Raw genomic sequence first — 21,719 nt, 5'->3', positions numbered from 1 at the left:
TTGGGAGTGATCTTGCCACAGTGTCCAATTGTGCACTGTAGTATGCTATTGGCCTACTGGCATCACCATGTTGTGTGAGGACACCTGCTGCACAATCATTAGCTTCCGTACAATACAAATCGAAAGTTTTTTCATAATCAGGTATTCTCAATGCAGGTACTGCTGTCAGACTATCCTTGAGATTAAGGAAAGCCTGCTCTGTTTCTTCTGTTTGTATGACACAATCAGGTTTTGAGGAAGAGACTAAGGACCTCATTCAGAGGCGGTCGTTAGATGCAAGCGGTCGCACAGAATCAGGGCAGCCGCTTGCATCCTGAACGGCCGCCTCCTTGTCGCTAGCTAAACTGTGGGTTATCACCCACAGTTTAACGACCGACCAGGTTGATCGTCGCGATGGTGATCACCATCGCGACCATCAGGGCTTATGACCAGACCCTAGGGTAGGGTCTGGGCACTCATAAGCCCCAGGGAGCTTTCTGCTCTGATGGAGCAGGAAGCTCTCCACTGACATCACTGATGATGTCAGTGCGGCCACCCACAAAACGGTAGGCGTTCATAAAGGAACGCCTCCGTGTTGCAAACCACCCCCCCGGCCTGCCTACCAAACGGGGGCAGCTGTCGATCAACATCGACAGCCGCCCCTTTGGTAACGAGCTCCAGAGTGACAGAGTTTCTCTGTCGCTCCGGGGCTTGTGCACGCGCAGTGCGGCCGCTGCTCGTGCACAGGCCAAACCATTGAGTCGGTTACGAGCGCATCGGCGCTCGCGACCGACTCTGAATGAGGTCCTAACTCCTGTAATGGCAAGGCCAAAATAGAAAACCTGGGATCCACATTCTGCAATATCCACACATTCCCAAGAAGCTACGAATTTGCTGTTGGTTCTGCAGCAGTGTCATGGTCTCTATGGCTTGGATTCTGTCATTTGTCAGATGTCGTAATCCCTGGGTTAGGCAATGTCCCAAGTATTTAACCCAGGACTGGCATGGCTGTAGTTTGTCATTAGCAATCTTGTGTCCTGTTTGCGAGAGATGAAGCAATAAAAGTTTAGTATCATTTAAACATGACATAAACGAATCAGAACATAACAATAAATCGTCCACATATTGTATTATAACAGATCCATTGGCAGGTTGAAAAGATTGTAAACAGTCGTGTAAGGCCTGGGGCTGTCTATGAAGCTCTGGCGCAATCGTGTCCATGTGTATTGTACACCCCTGTATGTAAAAGCAAATAGATACTGACAGTCAGGATGAAGAGGTACAGAGAAGAAAGCAGAACAGAGGTCAATGACAGTAAAATGGGTTGCATTTGGTGGGATCTGCATAAGAATGACAGCTGGATTTGGCACTATGGGAAATTTGCTCTCTACTACCTTATTAACCCCTCTAAGGTCTTGTACCATCCTGTAACTCCTCCCACCACTTTTCTTCACAGGGAAGATGGGACTGTTAGCTACACTTGCTGTACGGACTAAAATTCCCTGCTCTAATAATCGCTCAATAATGGGATAAACCCCTATCTCTATCTCCTGTTTTAACGGGTATTTTAACGGGTACTGGGGAATTTTTGGAGCTTGCCTACCGCTTTTTAGATTTACCATTACAGGAGCTACATTTGCCATTAAACCAGTGTCTTGTCCATCTTTGGTCCAAAGTGAATCTGGAATTTGGGATAACATTTGATCTACCTGAGATGGATTTTTACCTGAACCAGTAGTGATATATTAGCCTTTGGGGAGTGTCCAACATATCCCTCACCTCGTGCGCAATTCTCTCTGGGATACCTAAGAATATACCATCAGGGGTACAATATATGACACATCCCATCTTACATAACAAATCCCTTCCCAGTAGGTTAGTAGGAGCCGCTGCTGCCAGGAGAAAAGAATGCCTGGTATGCAATGGCCCAATAGTAACCTCTGTGGATTTAGTTAAAGGATAATGTTGCACTTTACCAGTTACACCCATTGCTGGTACTGTCTTGCTGGTCACCTGTAAATTAGCTGGAGATTTTATCACTGACCTGGTCGCCCCTGTGTCTACAAGAAAAGAATGTTTAGTACCAGCTACATCAACCATCATCACCAGTTCTTCCCTAGTACTTCCAGTTAACCTGACTATCTGTAGACTACAGGTATGACGTGACCAATAGCATGGACTCTCACTCTCCAATACAGCATTTAAGGCAACAATTGGAGCTGGTGACTGTGGGAAATTTCCTACATTTGTGTATATCCCTTGTGTGGATAACTAGGTATTCCCTGATTAGGGGGTCCTACCCTCTTCACCTTATAGTTCCTACTTACATGTCCCACTTGGTTGCAGTTCAAGCACCTTCATGAGTGGGGTGGCTGGAAGGGTTGCTGTGTGGGTTGAGTGGTAGGGAAAGATTGTTGGCGTGGATAGGGATTTTGAGGGTAATATGGTTGTGGTGGATAGTATGGGTTTTGTGGCTGTGTGTGATAAGTGGGGAAGTGCTCTGTTTGTGTCTGAACAGGATTTGTGAGGGCATTTAGCTGTGCAGGTGCATGTGTGTCTGGTGGCTGTGATGTTACATTCATTTCTTCTAGAGCTTGAATACTAACAGCCATTAGCTTCTCGTTCTGGGTCTCTCTCTTCTTGTGGATGTTTTTATCATGCTCAATAGCGGACTCCCTAAGTGTGTCTACAGCAATTCCTCTCCAGCCAGGTAGAGAGGTCTGGACTCAGGTTTTTAGATTGTCTTTAAGACCATCTATAAGCATCGTGATGACTATTTCCCTATGGTGAGTGCTATCTTTAATATCTTCTATCCCAGTCTACTGGGTGATAGCCTGCAGAGCTCGGGTACAGTAATCGTCTGCAGATTCATTCTGTTTTTGTGTTATGGTGAAAATTTTACTCCAGTTAACTACTACTGGAAAATATACACCCAATTGAGTTATTATGCGGGTAATGTTACCTAGGTTACCCTCGTCTGTTAAGGGACCATCTCCCTCCAATATGCAATACGTGATAAACATTTTCACATCGGTATTGTGTGGAAGACAAGCCCTTAACACCACTCGCCAATCATTATTGGTTGGCTCGTGAGCATTACCCAAATTTTTCAAAAATCTTTGGCATTTTTCTAATTCCTTCTTAGGGTCAGGGAAGTCATTCATTATGGAATTTAGCTCAGCTCTTGTCCAAGGACAATGCATTGCTACCTCCCTTGTGGTTACTACACCATTCGCATCCACATTCCCATTTGGAACAGTTATTGTCCGGATGGGATGGATACCAGCCACACTGTTACCTTTGACCTTGTTACCTGGCTGTTGATTTAGCCTATTACTGCTAAGTATAGGGTTAACAAAATTCCTCTACGGGTGCAGTGGATGTTAACACTTACTGTACTACCACTGATGAAGTTGGGGCCACCACTCGTGCTTGTTGTGCTGGAGCATCTAACATGTGTACAGCATGGGAAATGGCAGACATAACAGGTTCATCATCCGCATCATAAACATTTTCCTTGTGATTACTCAAGAGAGGGTACAAGTTACCTGTTACATTTTTATGAGTTTTTACATCGACTGTACCTCCACCCCCATCCGCATAGAGCGGTGGTGGTGCGCGTGAACCACTGGCAATACCTTCCGCAACGCTACCTTGCTGTGCATGCGCGCTATTTCGTGGCGAGAACGCACCACAGTTTAGCGCTGCGTGCGCACTCCCCTGCATCGTGCATGCGACGCTGGTTTGCATCGCATGCACACCCTTAAGCCACGTATCCCCCTCGTGCTGCCATAACTTTAAACAATCGTTATACTTTATCTTTTTTATTCGAGAGTGCACCATACAGATGCTATCTCAGACATTGATCAATACCTCCTTATCAAAACTGCCAATTCTGGGAAACTGTTTCACACTTTTCCTCGTCATTTTAAACCATAAATCACAGTAACTAGTTGCATAAGCACTGTACCTAGTATGCATAATATGCCGTGCCGACTCAATCGGCGCTTTCAACAGCAGCACATCATCTAACATCTCTACCGTTTGTTTGGCTCCCATCTTTGGGAAAATAACGCTAAACTTTTCAATAGAGATTTAGACTGGTGAAGGAACGTCAAGGCTGCTTTCACTTGCCTGTGGATGATATTAACAGGATGCGCCCCCACAGCTATGGAAGAATAGCCAGGCTGCTTCCACGCACCTAATCCCTTTTTGACTACCTTTCACTGCTAGCATTTAGGTATTCCAATAACACCTACCCTTTTAAGTGATTTCGTCCACCCTCTGCTCAGTTCACAATCACAATTTGCCACAACTGTGCGGTTCAATCACAATGCCCAATAACCCTAACTGATCACTGAATGCTGCGATCACACTGAGAGCCGATACCTACAACAAAGACAACTACACCTGCTTATGTTTACAGACTGCGGTATCTACTATCGAGTCACTAGGCCGACACCAGGCGCCTAGCACTTAAGGGTCCTACGATACCCTTAACTAGGGAACATGTTGCCCCTACCAACACACGTTCACTGTTACACACACAATTTTCCTGCGCAGAAAAATAAACGTTCTCCCAGATTTTGGCAACCCCGACTAAGATATTTACAACAATTCTATCACTATCAATATCACAATGCAATCTCAACGGCTTTGTTTAAAACATGTGGCAGCAATACAGGAAATACGTATAAGCTATTCTGCGACTTCCTTCCTTGTCCCTGGATTGTAATCAGCACTCCTTGAACTCACACAATAACGGGTAGCGGGCTCTCAGCAACAAAGTGATAGCAGGTATTCGAAAGCACAATGCGTTCTTTCCTGCTTATGGCGCCTCCACCCTTTTGCTGAGAGATTGCTGACCGAGTGTTACCGTGTGACCGGTAGCGTGATTTCACACTGCGAGCCCCCAACTATCGATTCCTACCTATCTATACACTCTAAAATTGTCGCTGTTTAGAGTTATGAGTTGCACAAGAAATAATTGCTTTCAGACTTTGATTGTGGTTCCAAAGCACAAAAGTTATTATTACACGCTGTGATCTAAATACAATTAGCGCAAACAAATTATACAGACACAAGGTACAGTCGTTACATATGCACACGCTCTGGATCCAGATCCCGGCATCAAAGATGAAACGTCAGTCAACAGCAAAGCAAGATGACTAGCATCTAATTTCAGAGTATATAGCCTGCATATATACTCTTACAGAGATAGGCAATACAATAGAACAGTTTGGCATGATTCCATTGGTTCTTCTTCCTGGTTCTTCAGTTACAGTACAGTTCATAGGTCAATTCGTATGGTCACAGTTCAGCCTCCAACAGCTCTTTGTGTCCATTTTCCCGCTGCATAACTGGCGGCATTACAGGATACATTTTAATGCCTCTCTATGATCCATAATTTGTAGACACATGTTGCGATTTCTTCACCGATGGAACCGGAAATCTGCAAAGACACAGTGGTTTAGAATGACACCAAACACGGTCTGCTTATAATGCACTAAACCTTAGATATCAAATAACATGTAATTCATAACATTACTGATAATGAATAAAACCTTAAATATTAACCTTAATGCTAGGGAACCTTTTTATGTAAGTGCGCAGTGTGTAAGTATTGGGGTATTAAGAAAAGACGCTAGTTAGCGTTGTGCAACTACGTGTTTTGTGGAGTACAAAGTGGTACGTGTTTTGCAGGGTTGATCATATTATATGTTTAAGTAACTGTATTCATATAATGACGACTTTTAACATCTTTCTGATGCGTGGGAATCGCACAACGCTAAATAGCATCGTCGTTTGTACGTATAATGTGTGAGATTCACTAAAATGGCGCTGGGCGGCCAGTCGCAAAATGGCGTCTTGTTGCCATTCGCAAAATGGCATCGTGCAAATTTCATTTTTTAAACAGATTCTGTCTCAGCCAATTATCCAGCTTCGACAATACACACACACACATATATATAAAATGGTGGTGCCCACACATTATAAATAACCAGAGTTATTAAAGGTATTGTTAGTTAATAAGTACAATGAAAAAACAGGAGATATGGCAAGAACTTACCTTTGTTATCTCCGTTTCTATGAAGTCCTTAGGGTCCACAGGGATACCTTGGGGTATAGGGCTTGGCTCCAGCCATGGGCACCACAGAGTTAAAGATGTCCTCCCAGGATGCATCAGGCCCCCTACTATACCCCGCCCGCAGGCCAAGGCACCTCAGTTTTAGTATCAAGCCATAAGCCGGGAGAGAGGAAAAAGGAAGAAGAAAGTCTGGAACACACAAGATTCACATTCTCATAGAAAAGGGAGACAGAAACTGGTGACCAGAACAAACAGAAGCACAGGGCGCCAGGGCGAGCTTCGTAGAAACGGAGATAACAAAGGTAAGTTCTTACCATATCTCCTGTTTTCTACCTCAGGGTCCTTAGGGATCCACAGGGATACCTTGGGGATGTCCCAAAGCAGTATCCTTCAAGGGAGGGGACGCTCCAGTGCAGAGAAGAGAATCCGCTGCCCGAAGGAAGCATCCTGAGAAGCAAATGTGTCAAAGGCGTAATGCTTCATGAAAGTATGGACAGAGGACCACGTGGCCGCCTTACAAAGCTGAAGAGCTGAGGCACCACGTCGAGCTGCCCACAAAGGTCCCACAGATCTTGTAGAATGAGCTTTCACAGAGGGTGGCACTGGAAGTCCCTCATGAGTGTATGCCTCAGAGATCGCCATGCAGATCCAGCGTGCCAAAGTCTGTTTATTGGCAGGCCAGCCCCTCTTATGAAATCCATATAGGACAAACAAAGAGCCCGATTTTCTCAAAGAACTGGTACAGTCCACGTAAATCCGCAGAGCCAGTACCACATCCAAAGAAGCCTCACCAGCTGAGAGATCAGATGAATTAAAGGCTGGGACCACAATTTCCTCGTTAATGTGGAAACTAGACACTACTTTAGGAAGGAATTCGGGACGGGTACGAAGTACCACCCTGTCCGAATGAAAAATTAGAAATGTGGGACGACACGAAAGAGCCCCCAAATCCGACACCCTTCTGGCTGAAGCAATAGCCAAAAGGAACACTGTTTTTGCCGTAAGCCATTTCAGACCCACAGAACCCAGAGGTTCAAATTGAGGATCCTGTAGCGCCTTCAGAACCACAGCCAGATCCCATGGAGCTACCGGATGGACATAGGGAGGCTGGATGCGAAGGACACCCTGCATAAAAGGTATGGATATCAGGCCGCGTAGCAATCCTTCGTTGAAACAAAACCGACAGGGCAGAAACATGCACCTTCAGTGAAGCAAGGCGTAGACCTAAATCCAAGCCTGCCTGAAGGAAAGCCAACACTCTCTATATTCTAAACTCGTGAGGATCGTACGCTTTAGGGCGACACCACTCAAAATAGGTATGCCACACCCTGTGGTAAATTCTAGCTGAAGCCGGCTTACAAGCATGTAACATGGTATTGACCACCGCTCTAGAGAAACCCTTGGACCTCAAGAGGGAAGTCTCAAGAGCCACGCCCTCAAAGATAGCAGACTCAGGTCCGGGTAGAGCCAAGGACCCTGAGACAATAGGTCCGGCCTCTGAGGTAACAGCCAAGGAGTGTCGATGGATAGACACTGGAGATCCGAGTACCAACTCCTTCTGGGCCACCAGCAGGATCTTGCCTCCTTCCTGCCTGAACTTTTGAATTACTCGAAGCAGCAGGGAGAATGGAGGAAACAGGTACGCGAATTGGAAGTTCCATCGTGCCGATAGAGCGTCCACCAGGAGAGCTCCTGTGTCTCTTGTTCGGGATCCGTATGCCCACAGCTTGCGGTTGTGTCTGGAGGCCATGAGGTCTATTTCGGGTAGACCCCACTTGTCCACCAGGAGTTGGAACACCTCCTGGTGAAGAGACCATTCCCCCGGGTGTACATCGTGGCGGCTGAGGAAGTCCGCCTCCCAGTTGAGCACACCCGGAATGAAGATGGCCGAAAATGGCCGGAATATTGCCTTCTGCCCAAGTCAGAATGAGGGACACCTCCCTTAGAGCCACTTGGCTTCGAGTTCCTTCCTGACGATTTAGGTAAGCCACTGTGGTGGCGTTGTCTGACTGAACCTGCACAGGTTTCCCCAGCAGGAACGATCTTGCATGCTGGAGCGCCCTGAACACTGCTCGAATTTCCAATATATTGATTGGCAGTTCCGATTCCTCTGACGTCCACCGTCCCTGGAAGACGTGTGGGCCAATAACAGCGCCCCAGCCCAGAAGGCAAGCATCCGTTGTTAGAAGGACCCAATCCGAAATCCAAAACGGACGTCCCCTGCTGAGATGAGACTTTTGTAACCACCACGTCAAAGACAGGCGCACTTCCGGAGTGAGCCTGATCATCTGCGTCTTTATTCGACGGGGATTTCTGTCCCATCTGGACAGGATCAACATTTGTAGAGGCCTGGAATGGAACTGGGCATACTCCACCATGTTGAACGTTGACACCATGGACCCCAGTAACTTCATCGCCGAGAGAAGAGACACTCGGCGACTGCTTAGAACATTGCGTATCTTGGACTGCAACAGGGCTATCTTTTCCTCCGTCAAAAAGATCCTCTGTTGCTGAGAGTCCAACAATGCCCCGAGATGGACCATTCTCTGAGAAGGAATTAGAAAGGACTTCTTCCAATTCACTATCCAGCCGTGAGCCTGCAATACAGATATTGTCAGTTGTAGATGGCTGCAAAGGACTTTTGGCGACCCTGCCAACAACAGAAGGTCGTCCAAGTAAGGTAACAGGCGAACTCCCTGCAACCGCAGGTGTGCCGCCATAAACGCCATTACTTTTGTGAACACCCGAGGAGCCGTGGAAAGGCCAAACGGTAGAGCCTGAAACTGGTAATGGAGGTCCGACACTGTAAATCTGAGGTAACGCTGATGAACACTGGCAATGGGGATATGCAGGTAAGCAGCCTGAATATCCAGGGACACCATAAAATCCCCAGGCTGCATAGCTAAAACAATAGAACGCAGAGTCTCCATTCGGAACCGAGGGACCCTTAAAAACTTGTTCAGGGACTTGAGGTTGAGTATAGGTCGGTATGATCCATTTGGTTTTTGAACCAGAAAAAGGTTGGAGCAATATCCGGTCCCTCTCAGGGATAACGGAACAGGCTCTATTACTCGTTGGATCTGAAGCACGTGCTGTTACAAAGAACTGATGAGGAGGCCTTCTGCGGAAGGAGAGGGCATATCCCTGATTTACTACCTCCCTTACCCAAGTGTCTGTGGTGGTTTTGAACCAACACTGGGCGTATTGCAGAAGTCGGCCTCCCACCTTGGGATCCCCCAAGGGGAGGCCCAACCCGTCAGGCTGAGGGTTTGTCGTCCGGCTTGGCAGCTGGACGTCTGGTACCCCAAACTTGCTTCTTGGTCTTCACGGTCTTTTTGGGGCCTGAAGGTCTCAGAAAAGACTGAACCCTAGGTTTTCCCGGAGGGCGATAGGGCCGAAATGACGGATTTTTAGACCCAGACGGAGTCGGGGGTGAGGGTAGACATGCAGATTTGGCAGCCGCCAACGTGTCCACTATTTTGTCCAAAGCTGGTCCAAACAGGACCTGCCCATTGTAGGGTAAGCATTCCAAGCCTTTCTTAGATTCAGCGTCTGCCCTCCACGAACGTAACCACAAGGAGCGTCAAGCGGCCACAGCCGCCGCAGAAATCCTAGAAGTAAGCAGGCTCAAGTCCAAAGCTACTTCGTTAATGTACGTAGCGGATTCCCGAAGGTTGCCCACTAACAACCTGTTCGCTGGTACCCTCAGAAGCAAATGATGCTTCCAAAGCGTCCGCCCACCTTTCCATAACCTGGGCCACCCAGCAGACAGCCATAGCTGGTCTAGATGCTCCTCCAGCAAGGGAATAGATAGACTTTAGGCACACCTCCACTTTACGGTCTGTAGTATCCATCAGAGAAGACATAGACGGCATAGGCAAAGTTGCGCTCTTTACTAAGCGCGTCACGTGAGAATCCACGTGAGGAGGAGACTCCCATTTAGTGAAGTAATCTTCCGCAAAGGGATATGTACGAGCCAGACGCTTGTGAGGTTGAAATCTTTTTCCTGGAGATTTCCAGGCCTCCTCCATGTGATCAACTAGCTGACCAGATAGAGGGAATACTGCTGCAGCTCCTTTAACCTCTTTAAAATAAGCATGAGTAGGCGCTGCAGGTAAGCCGTCATCAGTAATTACCATGGCCGCACGGACTGCCCGGATGAGGCCTGGAATGTAAATACTAGACTTAGCCTCTGCCCCTACTTGAGGAGTGTCAGTGTCCGAAAAATCTACAATTTCGCCCTCATCAGACGAGCAGTCATCTTCATCATCCTGAGGGGATGGATGTGACAATAACGGTCTTTTAGCAGGTCTAGATTGATCCTGCTGAGAGCCCCGCACCCCAGAATCAGACAAACCTGGGTCAGCCTGATTAAGGACATGTTGCGGGGGGCACTGCATTACTATTGGCCCCGGAACTCCCAGAACAGGAGGCGGGACTACCGCCTGCTGTGCAAACCCCGATTGTGGAAACGTAGGACGGGCTGCAAGCCTATTTACAACAACAGTCAGGGCTTGTGCAAAACAAGCCCAAGGTCGTTCCTGAGAGGTGCTGGGTACAGCAGAGGTACCAGGGATGGCCAAACATGCAGCACATAACCCATCTTGGAGTACCGCCCCCTCCCCCACACCTGCTTTACATCTGGAGCAGGAAAATAGGAGAGGTGCTCCTCTAACAGAGTTCTCACTGGACATAGTGGTATGTGACTCTCCTCTCACAGAAATATGTAAAACTGTGAGGTAAATTCCTACTCTGACAGTACTGGCACTGAGAGGACTGGTCAGGAGGAAGAAATAGGGATAGTAAAATGGCTGACAGGAGAAAAGATCAGGCACACAGCGCTAGCATAAAGTCACATACAATGCAGAAACCCTGCACTAAGTGCACTATCACTTACACAGACCTACAGCCTGGCAGTGATAGCGCTACATACGCTGACCTTATACTGGGAGGAGAGGTATGTAAGGGGCACCCAGGCTCCGCACCCTGCACCACAGCGTCTTTGCTCATAAAATGGCCGCCGGAGGATGAAGGGAGGCGGGCCTGGGGAGGATTACTGCCTCAGCCCGCCAAAACCTCAGCGTAAGGTGGCGGAGAGCAGTGATGGGGACGAGCCTCCTATGCGCTACAGGGAAGGCATCCTCCCCTGGCAGGCCATTAACCCCCCGGGATGCTGGAGCGTGTTCCGCAACACTCCAGCCCCGTATCCCTGGTGGTCTAGTGGAGAGCGCAGGCATCCACCTGGCTCCACTATACTGCTGTCCCCAGGGAGCTCCCAGCCCTGGAGACGCCGGACTGTGATTCACCGGGCGCCTACCGCAGACGCCCGCTGCTTACCTTAAGTAGTCCCCCGTACATCCGGCCACAGTCCAAGGCCCCCGGGGGTTCCACTAGCTGGAACCCCCAAGAGCCCGCCGAGCTCCCCGGATCGCTACCGGTGGTCGGCGCCGGCGGGGGTGTCGGAGCGGTAGTATGGACATCCGCTGGACAGTCCTATGCTACCGCACTTGAAGATCTTCAGGGGCTGTTATACACAGCCCCCCTCTGCGATGGCCAGCTCCCGGCCGGGCACCTACTGAAACTGAGGTGCCTTGGCCTGGGTATAGGAGAGGGCCCGGTGCATCCTGGGAGGACATCTTTAACTCTGTGGTGCCCATGGCTGGAACTAAGCCCTATACCCAAAGGTATCCCTGTAGATGCCTAAGGACCCTGAGGTAGAAATGTATGTAAAAGAGATCTAAGGTTCAGAATACAATGGACAGATCATGTTTGGTATCATACTAAATCCCTCTTTATTTGCAGACATCCGTTTCTATCGGCAAAGAAGTCGCATCATGCGTCCGCTAGTTATGGATGATAGGGAGTTATTGAGTAGAATGCTATTTCTTGTATGTAGTGTTATAACCAGTTTTAGCAAGTTTTTCGGCAGGAAGATACACAATGTAACCGTTGGAAGACTGATCCATACCCATGATGACACCGTATGAACTGACCAAATGACCTGTATCGTACCAGACTGACCAGAAGCAAGAACCAATGAAAACCTGCCAACTTGTCTCCTTTGTTATCTCTGTAACCTGTACCGTATATAGGCTTGTGTCCTGGCCGCAGTGTACAGACATCTTCTTTGCGACCGCAGACTTCTGGACTGAATGACTGTATACTTGGACCAGTGCGGTAGCGTATGTATAGGCTGTACTTATTGTATAATACTTGCTTTTTACTGTAATTGTTAAACTTAAACCGTGTAACTTTTTTTTACATAAGATAACTTTTTGTGCTTTGGAACCACACGATTAGACTGGAAAGTAATCATTTTTCATTAGCGACTAAACGGCATTAATACAATATTACAATGTTGCTACAGTTCATACAAAAAGAAGGATAGCTAAGAAAAAAAAACATAAAAAATTCACTAGAAAAATATGCAATATATACACAATATAATGACTGCACATAATGCTCAGCTTCACCACTACTACTTCTAATTTTTCCAACCAAAAAAATAAAGTGGGAAGTAACTGCTGGGCAGCGGTCTCTACCCCTTGAAACATTACACTAATCATTGTGAAATATATATATATATATATATATATATATAAAAACAACTAGTAGGGGACAATATTAGTCTCTCCGTTCAACTGTACAATGTAGATAGATAATGCTATAAGCAAGTATTTAGGCTGCAGTCTGTTGCAGTAAAATAAAACTAATATATGCAAATATGTATGCGAGGAGTGTGCAGCATACGTTGATACATTACCCACCTCATGATGTAGGTCTAGAATTGTAAAAGAACAAGAAGCAGGGCTACCCTCACAGCTAAAAAATACTACATGTTGGGAAAATGCCGGGGCAAAATTAGCGCCGTTATCCTAAGAAAAGTATGAAGGCATGGTTACAGACTCAAAGTTCAGGCTAAGAGGGGCAGATACATTAAACTCAGAGTTACATTGTAACTGAATTGGAATAGCTGAACAAGGGGCTTGGGCATTCAATGGGATTGGGCCAGGGTCTATAAGAGACGACAAGCGATTAAACCAGTCATCTACGTAGGGTATCAGGATCTTCGATAACTCCAACGTCAATTGAGTATCGATTGCTGTAGCATCAGATGCTGACAATATCTCCTCCATTGCAGGTGAAACGAGGGAGATGGGAAAGGATAGATCCCACAAAGTGCCAGACAGGGGACTACATCAATATTCAATGATATTTTCACATAAGGACATTCTAGACAATATATCTGGAAAAGGTGCACAGTTACAGAGAACTTCAATCAAATACTGTGTAGTAATATTTGTGAACCACCACTCAAGGGCAACGTTGTGCTGCAGCAGAATTTAGCAGTGCAATCACATAGTGAAACAAACACAAAATCAGCATGCCATCTAAATAGTGAATCACACTACATTAAAGTAAAACACAATGAGAACTTAATTTATCAATACATTTTTTCAGAGAGGAGAAAAAAAAAAAAAAGAGACAAGAGGGGATAGACAGATAGGGCAAGGTGGGACGAAGATTAGTGGAATGGGGAACACACAAGAAGATTACTCAAAGAAGAGATCACACTCCAATCTTCACCCGGATCAGGTCACCGCCGCCACCCATGTCCCGGGTGCTATAGACGCCGCGAGGGAGGCCTGGACAAAGACAGAGTTTTGCTATCTCCCCACCGGACAGTCCAAGACACGGTCAGCAGCAGAGGATGGAGAGGATGCACCAGACGCCGGAGTAATTGATAAGTCAGTAGAGGCAATCCCGAGATGAAGTGCCTCAGATATCTCCTGGGGAGTTACTCCACGGGGTTGGATCCAACAGCTGACAGGTGTACAGTCTTCGAACTGGGGAAGCAGACTGCAGTAGAACCAACCAGCCCTCAGGTGTATTCCATGGAACTAAACTACAGGAGGGCAGCGCTAGGGAGGACACAGGTAGAGCTCCACAGTCAATGCTCAGCGATCTTAGGCTCCCACTCCAGCGGGACCAGGCGGTTAACCACAGCTCCCAGGACACCGGCAGAGAGAGGAGCAGCCACACTGCAGGAGGCAGGGACTGAAGTGTACTTCCTCCAAACGCCGATGAACGCTCCAGCCGCAGCCAGATCATGCAGGAGTCCATATTGATCAGCCCCTTCTCCAAAAGGGTAGGTGAGCGGTACTTTGGGCGATGGCTGTAGAAGGAGGTTTTATGCAGCTGCGCGGGGGGAGAAGAACTTGCTCCAAAGGAATGGAGAGGTGCTGCTTGCAGTCCCGGGGTCACACAATGCTACAGCTCCACGAAGGTGAGTGCTGTTGGGCAGAGGTTTGCTATAGACAGAGTAGCAGTAGGCTGCTTTAAGATTGAACTGTGTGTTTGCACGCCAAAGGGGTCACTCATCGTGGCTGGACTTTCCAGGGATAGAAGATGAGCTCTTTTCTGGTAGTAAAGTGCGTCCGTGAAGTCCCCTGTTCAGGGAAATACTTCTGATGGTCAGAAAGCAACTTGGATGGGCAAAAAGCACCTATATGAAGACACCAGGTATGGAGCGGAGTTAAAATGCGGCTATCTTAGATGCCCCACCCACCGGAAGTCCTGTGCATGTCCTTTTTAATATACAACATAAGGGTGGGTGGGAGAGCCCAAACTTTTGCTTTTGAGTTTTGCCAAGATTCTGTGTGTTTGACAAGCAGTGTATATTACTGTACAGTACTTTACTGGGACATTCATGTTCTTTTGTATCTTGCAATGCCATCCATCACCAGCTTCTCATCCAGGTGTATAGGCTCAGTTTCCTGCAGATTCTCCACAGATACAGACTAGTATCAAATATTGTTATCATATAATTAATAATTATTAACTTTGACTAGGCTGTTACTCTGCCTTGAATCTTGAGGCCTGTGATTTACTGTTTTTATTCAGATTACATGTGAAAACTATCATTGGGATTTGGGAAGCTTGTCTGTTTTTGTTTTTTTTTATAGTTACATTAGTACTGTAATCAATGCTTTACCTGGCTTCCACTAAATACTCCACCTCCATTAACCTGTGTTGGCCTTGGGCCTCTAATCTAGTTTTTGATTAATGAAAACATTCTATAGGGTTGTATAGTTTATAAAACTGCCATCCTGTCTCACACTGCAGTGCCACTATGTTTCATAGATGTGCTATATTATTTTAAACTGCCATGTGTTTGTTCTGCGTCTTTATCACTTAGTTTAGCCAGCCAGCTCACGATAGCCTTTGGCCAAATTTTGGTGAAAACAATTTTGTGAGCTGGAAATTAATGTTATTGATGTTAATTATACTGTCGGGACAAAAACAGGCCCAAGTCATGTGATTTTAGTTATTTTGATAAATTTTAAAGAAATCCAAAACCGAAATTGAAACAGAATCATAACACTTGAGGGTGGTTTTACCAGAATCAAAGCCTTTGAGAGTGGGTTTTTCCAAAACCAAAAACACAGGGAACTGCACATATCTCTAGTTTTTGAAAATTGGAGGAAAATGGAAGCTACTCTGATGCAAGACACTGTGAAAAAATAAATAAAGAATGGGGACATGTGTTGAAAATGAATATGGTAAGCCCCATAAGAAATATAGATATGGGAATATTAACATTATTTTGACAATAACAGAAAATTCCCCTCTATCAGAACAATGACTTTAAATCAAGAATCTCTGTTACACAAAAATATATATGTTCTACTGTACAGTATTTTAATAATATTTTAATAAAATTGTATGTGTTTTAACCGAATAATAAAATGAAGCTGTTGTTAGTGGATGTGAATGCCCCCTGAAAACATCTGATTATAAGCTAGTTTCAGTGACATCAATAGTATAGGATGTCCATCTACAATATAAAGTTATCTGGTTGCAGGAACGCCCAATGTTTTTTACTAAACATTATACTGCACCTGAGCAGCTGACGCCTACATCCTTCTTCTCTGTAGCTGTAGAGTTGAACGTAGCAGTAGAACAATTCTGTAGCTCGGTCTCATTCCCCTGACATGTAACTGTATACCATATTATAGAACTGTTATATGCTGGTGCTTTAGGGATAAATGCTTCATCTGCATCACCGCAGAGTAACTGTCTGCATACAACCTGGGCGTCATATATGGTCCAGTCATCATCCAGGACTCTACCCCAGGTGTTATCTCTGATTGCCTCAACTCTCCCGGCACAGCGACACTCATCATCCATCAGACGTAAGGTCATATCATCCCCTGTGGGCAAAGCAATAACACAGAATAAATCAGAACGGTGCAGTTAAAAAGCAGATATTAGATAGGTAATGACATACAGCATACAGATATTGAGAGAGGACATTTTATGCTGCTGGGGACACACTGACTATGCTGGCAGGTACTGGGGGAGGGGCAGCAGGCGCTTAGGTGCAGATTGGTAGATAGTGGAAGAGGTGCAGGAAGCCAATGTGCACTTGAGTAGCCGGACTACCTGGAGATCCGTGGTAGAGAGCAGTGTGTGCTACAAATAAATCTTTTTAATTTTTTTGGAGGGGGCAGCATGGCCACTCCGCCATTAGGCCATGGTCCCCTCAATACTACTGTGGCCCGGGCCGGCTTACTACGGCCCTGGAGGGGAGTATACATCCGGGGGTATAAAATCTTACCAGAACAGTACAGCAAAGAAGCAGCCTCAATAAGACCATGGAGAATAACTGAAGTCAATTATTAATATAATCAGAATGGAGGCTACACATATCACTGCTGTGAGTATATAAGTGAAGTCCATTAAACATCAGGGGATTCATTCCAGTAAAAAGTCACCTAAATGAGAAGTGGACCTGAGAATGTCCGCAGCCTCCTTGTCAGTGGTGAACTCATGACAGGAAAACCCCTTCTTCGGGGGTCACTGTGTGGCGGAAAAGTATGGGACCTCCGAAGACTTCATTGCAAAATGATAAAGTACCTCAGAGATGATCTTAGCAATGGAGGGAAGAAACAGTATACTATATAAGTGGTATGATAAATACTCTCTCACTGGGCTATCGCTACCAAGATATTTGTCTCATAGTGGAGGGTGACAGATATGGGTACAAAAAGGAGATGACACCTCTGGATCCTGCATTAGTAAGCCTGCACCACAGATGAGAAGACAATAAACTGGGCTTCTAGCCTCCTTTAGGGGAGCCATCAAAATAGGGACCAGATTGTCCAGAAAGACCAATCAGAAGTTATTTAAATATCCATCTGGACAAGGAGTATTATCTTTGAATAACTGGGAAATGGCATTCTAATCTTCCTCCAATGTCCATAGGGCACTGAACACACACAGTGAGGCCTCCTCACTGAGATTCGAAAGCAACAACAGCTAAGAAAGAATAGATAGAAGACTCAAAGGGATACAGCATAGAGGGCTCCTCACGGAGATAATATAGCTTTGCGAAACAGGCAGCGAAAGCATTAGCCGTGCCAAAGGTGTTAACAAGTTTCTTACCCTGGGGATTTTTTGCATATGTGTGTTACTTGTTGATTAAAAAGTTTTATTTTACACTATATGTATAATATACTCGCTCTGTTATTTTTTTTTATTAGTATTCAAATTATTATTTATTATTCAAATTATTAAAATCCTAAGTATAATAGTACTGTGTATATAAATGTATAATAGTACTGTGTATAAAATATAATTATACTATTTTATTTAAATATTATTTATTATTATCTGAACGTTCTGGAAGACAGCGGTTAAGTGCATTTACATATTTTTACTGATTGTACATATGATTCTTCTGTTATTCTGGCGTTATCTATATGCCTAAGCAAAATCGTGTTGGAGTTATATTAAAGAAGAATCTTTTTGGAGATCTGACTGTGGAGCGAGTTGAAATTTCAGATAAGCTTTATTTTTTTTATTTATTCCTGTACCAAACCACTTTTTAAATATTTCTGCACGTCTGGACACGCAATTGTTATTGCACTAAGAGGCGCTCTTGTATCTTTTATTTTTAAGAGTGTTGTATTGTGGTGTGTTTCTAACAAGGTTGCTGCCCTCCCCAAATGTGGACTATACTTTATGTACATTTTTGTGTGTATATGTGATTGAAGTCTGTTTTATATATATATTACACCATGCTTTGTTATATCTACTCCACATATCACTGGTATCTCTGAGACCATGTAATCCTAGGATGTGTTTGGTCCTCATGATATGAAAACATTTGAAAAAGCTCTTATAGGCAAAAAAAGAGATTTTATTGCTAATTTTTTACGGTACGTTTGCACTTGGAAATGTCTTTGGATCACGCTAAAAATCTCACAAATTTATTGCACTAGGAGGCGCTTGTTGCTCTAATTTTTACAGAATCGCCAACAAATAGCTGCCATCTGTGAAAACAGTGTTTCACACCATTAGAGATTGCACTGTATGTTTTATACATATTGCTTTTTTACATTATTTTATTGATTATATCTATTAGCGCCACCGCTATCACTGGTTACACACACACATTATATATATATATATATATATATATATATATATACATACACACACACACACACACATTAAATTATATTTAATTAAATGTACCTTAAATGGTTATTATGAGCATTCCAAGAACTCATGCAGACATAGGGAGCCTAGTTAACATCTTAAATAGATTAGTCAATGGGGGTTTAAATAGACGGAGATTCAAGATTCATAGCACTCTGATCCTTCTGAGGAAACTGTCAGCAGATGGAGAAACGCGTTTAGATACCCTGTGTCAAATGCACAGTTGAAGCATTATAAAGAGATCTGTTTCTGTGCAAGTGGCAAAAGCGACCCAACCACTAAGTCACATGACGCAGTAACCAGTGGAGCTACCACAGAACTGTAACTAGACTTTTTGGTGCCCTGTGCCAGAGAAAGCATTGGTGCCCCCCCCCCCCCATTTTTTAAATAGGGACATAAGTGCAGCTGAAAAAGGGCCATGGCCTCATGGGGATGAGCCACGGAATAGATATGGGAGGCCAGGAGATGATGGGGATAAAAGAAGAGGAAGCTACAAGTGAGAATGATAATAAACAGGAAAAGTGACAGGCCCAAACAGCGCCCCCTGCCCTGTGCCCTATGCCATGGCACAGGTCACACCACTCTAGTTATGGCTCTGAGTTACCCTGGCTGGTACAACCACTTGTACTCCCAAAGGATACAACCAAAGGATGCTCTATCTGCTAATGGCAGTCCGGACTGAAGTCCCAGGGAGGGAAACTGCTTGATTAGCAGAAAGCGCTTCCAATGGGAAGCCACTTCTGCTTTTACTATAGCAGCTACTAGAGAAAGGTAAGACCAGCCGCTATAATGCAGTGGGGGACTGGGGGCTAACAGTGGTGTATTTTACTGGGGAGCTGCAGCGCCTAGCTAATATCTGCCACTGCTGAGGACACTAAAATCTCATTAGTACCTATTGCATTTACTAATGCTTCTGTAGACTCCTCTGTCTCAATACTAATTGTTTCCACTATTATATTTTATATGCATATGTATAATGCTCCATGTTTTTTTTTTTTACTTTTCAAGATTAAAATTACACAATTGTTATTCTGAAAATAACCAATTAGTCCTTTATTTAATATACAAAAGAAGGTTTATAACACTACTGCTTCTCCTCCTTCCTCCCCTTCAATTTGCTTTTACACCCACCCATACCACTTCCTCTCCATCTCTCCCTTACAGCCTATGGATTTGCCACCTGCTTAACCCTTGGGACTCATCATCTGCATGTAAACTAAGGCTTAGGTTTGGTACCCTGGCACCTACAAAGATGGGGGTAGCTTCATTTGAAAGTGAGCAGTCCGTCTTTCAAACCAGATGCTCCCATAAAAAGTAATGCCTGGTGACCACCAAATATTAAACCCTACCCTCATGAAAAGAAAAGTATTCCGGGGATGGGGGAAGATTCCCCGCCTCCCCCAACCTGGCATCCATACATTTATGGGCAACAACATTTGAAAGAGGGGGGGGGGGATCTCCTCTTTAGAATGATAGGGCTCATTAGTGCTAATTATCTGGTGATCAGCTGTGTTTCCCTGACTTGTTACCCTGTGCTATGGAAAACTTACATTGTCCATATAAGGGTGAGAGGGCACTACATGCCCTATCACAGCCATAATTGCCCCTGCAAGCACAGGGGTACCTACAGCTGAACAAATGCCCTCTTTCACATGATATAGCCCCTTGTAGCTATTTTCTGGTGATTACTTGTTATCGCCAGACATAATTACACTGCGCTACGAAAAACTCACGTTTTGGTATATGGACGAGAGTGCACCATGTGCCCGATCACGCAGATAATTGCACTTGTTCACATGGTATAGATGCAAATGACGGATTTATTTTTGTTGTTTATTAAAACAAATCACTTTTGCTTTTGGTTCACTTTAATTAAATTTCAATAAATTACACTTTTTTTTTTCCCATATTAGTTTAGTAATTTTACTTGATGCGTTAGAAAAAAATAATGACAATAATTTTTGATCATGCAAAATTTTATGAAAAAAAAATAAAAAAAAATAATAGGCTTTAATATGTGTGGGTTCAGCATAAAACAAATCAGTGATATTAATGTTGGAAAGTTATGAGTGCAAACCATCAAAAAATTGTTGACATTGTCTTCAAGAAGCAGAGGGGCTGAGAAACAGAGCTTGAAGTATTTAACCATTTGTTTTTATTTCAGTTTTATTTTTGTGTTAATGATTTGTAGTATATTTAATTGTATGTTTATACAGCTTTTATATTTTATCACCGTTTAGGGAAAAATATACATTATTACAAATATATATATTTTTTTAATACTATAAGTTTTCAGCATGATTTGACATACATTTTTAACCACAAACACCATGGGTGCTTGTATTTTTGGACCCTCTCCTAATAGAGTCCCTGTTTCTCCACAATCACTGTTGACATAAGGACCCAACCTTTAAGAGAAAATGGTTTTCTGACCCCTGTGCCACCCCTAAAGTTACAGTGCACCAGTACTCCTTGACTGCCTTAGTCATAAGGACCCTTAGGGGGCAAAGAACTTCAGGCGCACCATCACAGCAAAGCTTGAGTATGGACATTTCTACCTGATTTCAGCTGGAGCGTCTCTGGGGGAAATAGATTTTCAGTGACATCTAATAATGATCACATCCAAAATCATCGCAACAAAAATTATGACACACAAAATCAGAAAAAAAGCACTAAGTGCATAAGTGCTAGTGTCCAATAAATAAATTGTACCACTGAATATAAAGGACTTTATTGACCACCCATAAGGCCAAGACAAATGAAAATGTTTAAAAAACAAAAGTACTTATACAGAGTGTCTTACTAAGTGCATATGTTCTCTCATTCACCAGTGGCTATGCGGGTACCCGCAGTTCTCGAGGCACAGGACTAGTAGCACATCGGGCTTATGGGACAGGTGGTGGCCAATCACCTACTGTTGGTGGGTTTGGGTACCTCAGCACACATTAGAATGTACACCTGATCTCACCCAAATGGCCAAATCTAATGATACTGTTACACTTACATTTCCCAAGATCAGTAGCAGAGAGAATATTAATGGAAATAAAAAAATAGTCCAGCAAACAGGGTCAAATTTTTTATATTTTAGGGCATGTTTCATGGCTAACTTTGCTGTAAGTTTTACTTTGAGAACACTTTGTTTCCA

General features: G+C 44.5%; 1 protein-coding gene across 1 annotated transcript in view; it reads right to left on the bottom strand.

The window, feature by feature from the left end:
* Nucleotides 1-21,719, bottom strand: part of LOC148506097 (uncharacterized) — a 205,770-nt gene that overhangs the window by 142,296 nt on the left and 41,755 nt on the right. The window contains 1 exon segment of the mRNA XM_088447270.1: nucleotides 15,970-16,281. Within this exon segment, the coding sequence (XP_088303396.1) occupies nucleotides 15,970-16,273 (304 nt within the window). The 5' untranslated portion in view covers nucleotides 16,274-16,281.

The sequence above is a fragment of the Taudactylus pleione genome, unplaced genomic scaffold, assembly GCF_031769625.1.
Source record: "Taudactylus pleione unplaced genomic scaffold, aTauple2 ptg000427l, whole genome shotgun sequence".
In the NCBI taxonomy this organism is placed as follows: domain Eukaryota; kingdom Metazoa; phylum Chordata; class Amphibia; order Anura; family Myobatrachidae; genus Taudactylus; species Taudactylus pleione.
Note: the sequence above shows the minus strand (reverse complement) of the source record. Positions and strands in the feature narration are given on the sequence as shown.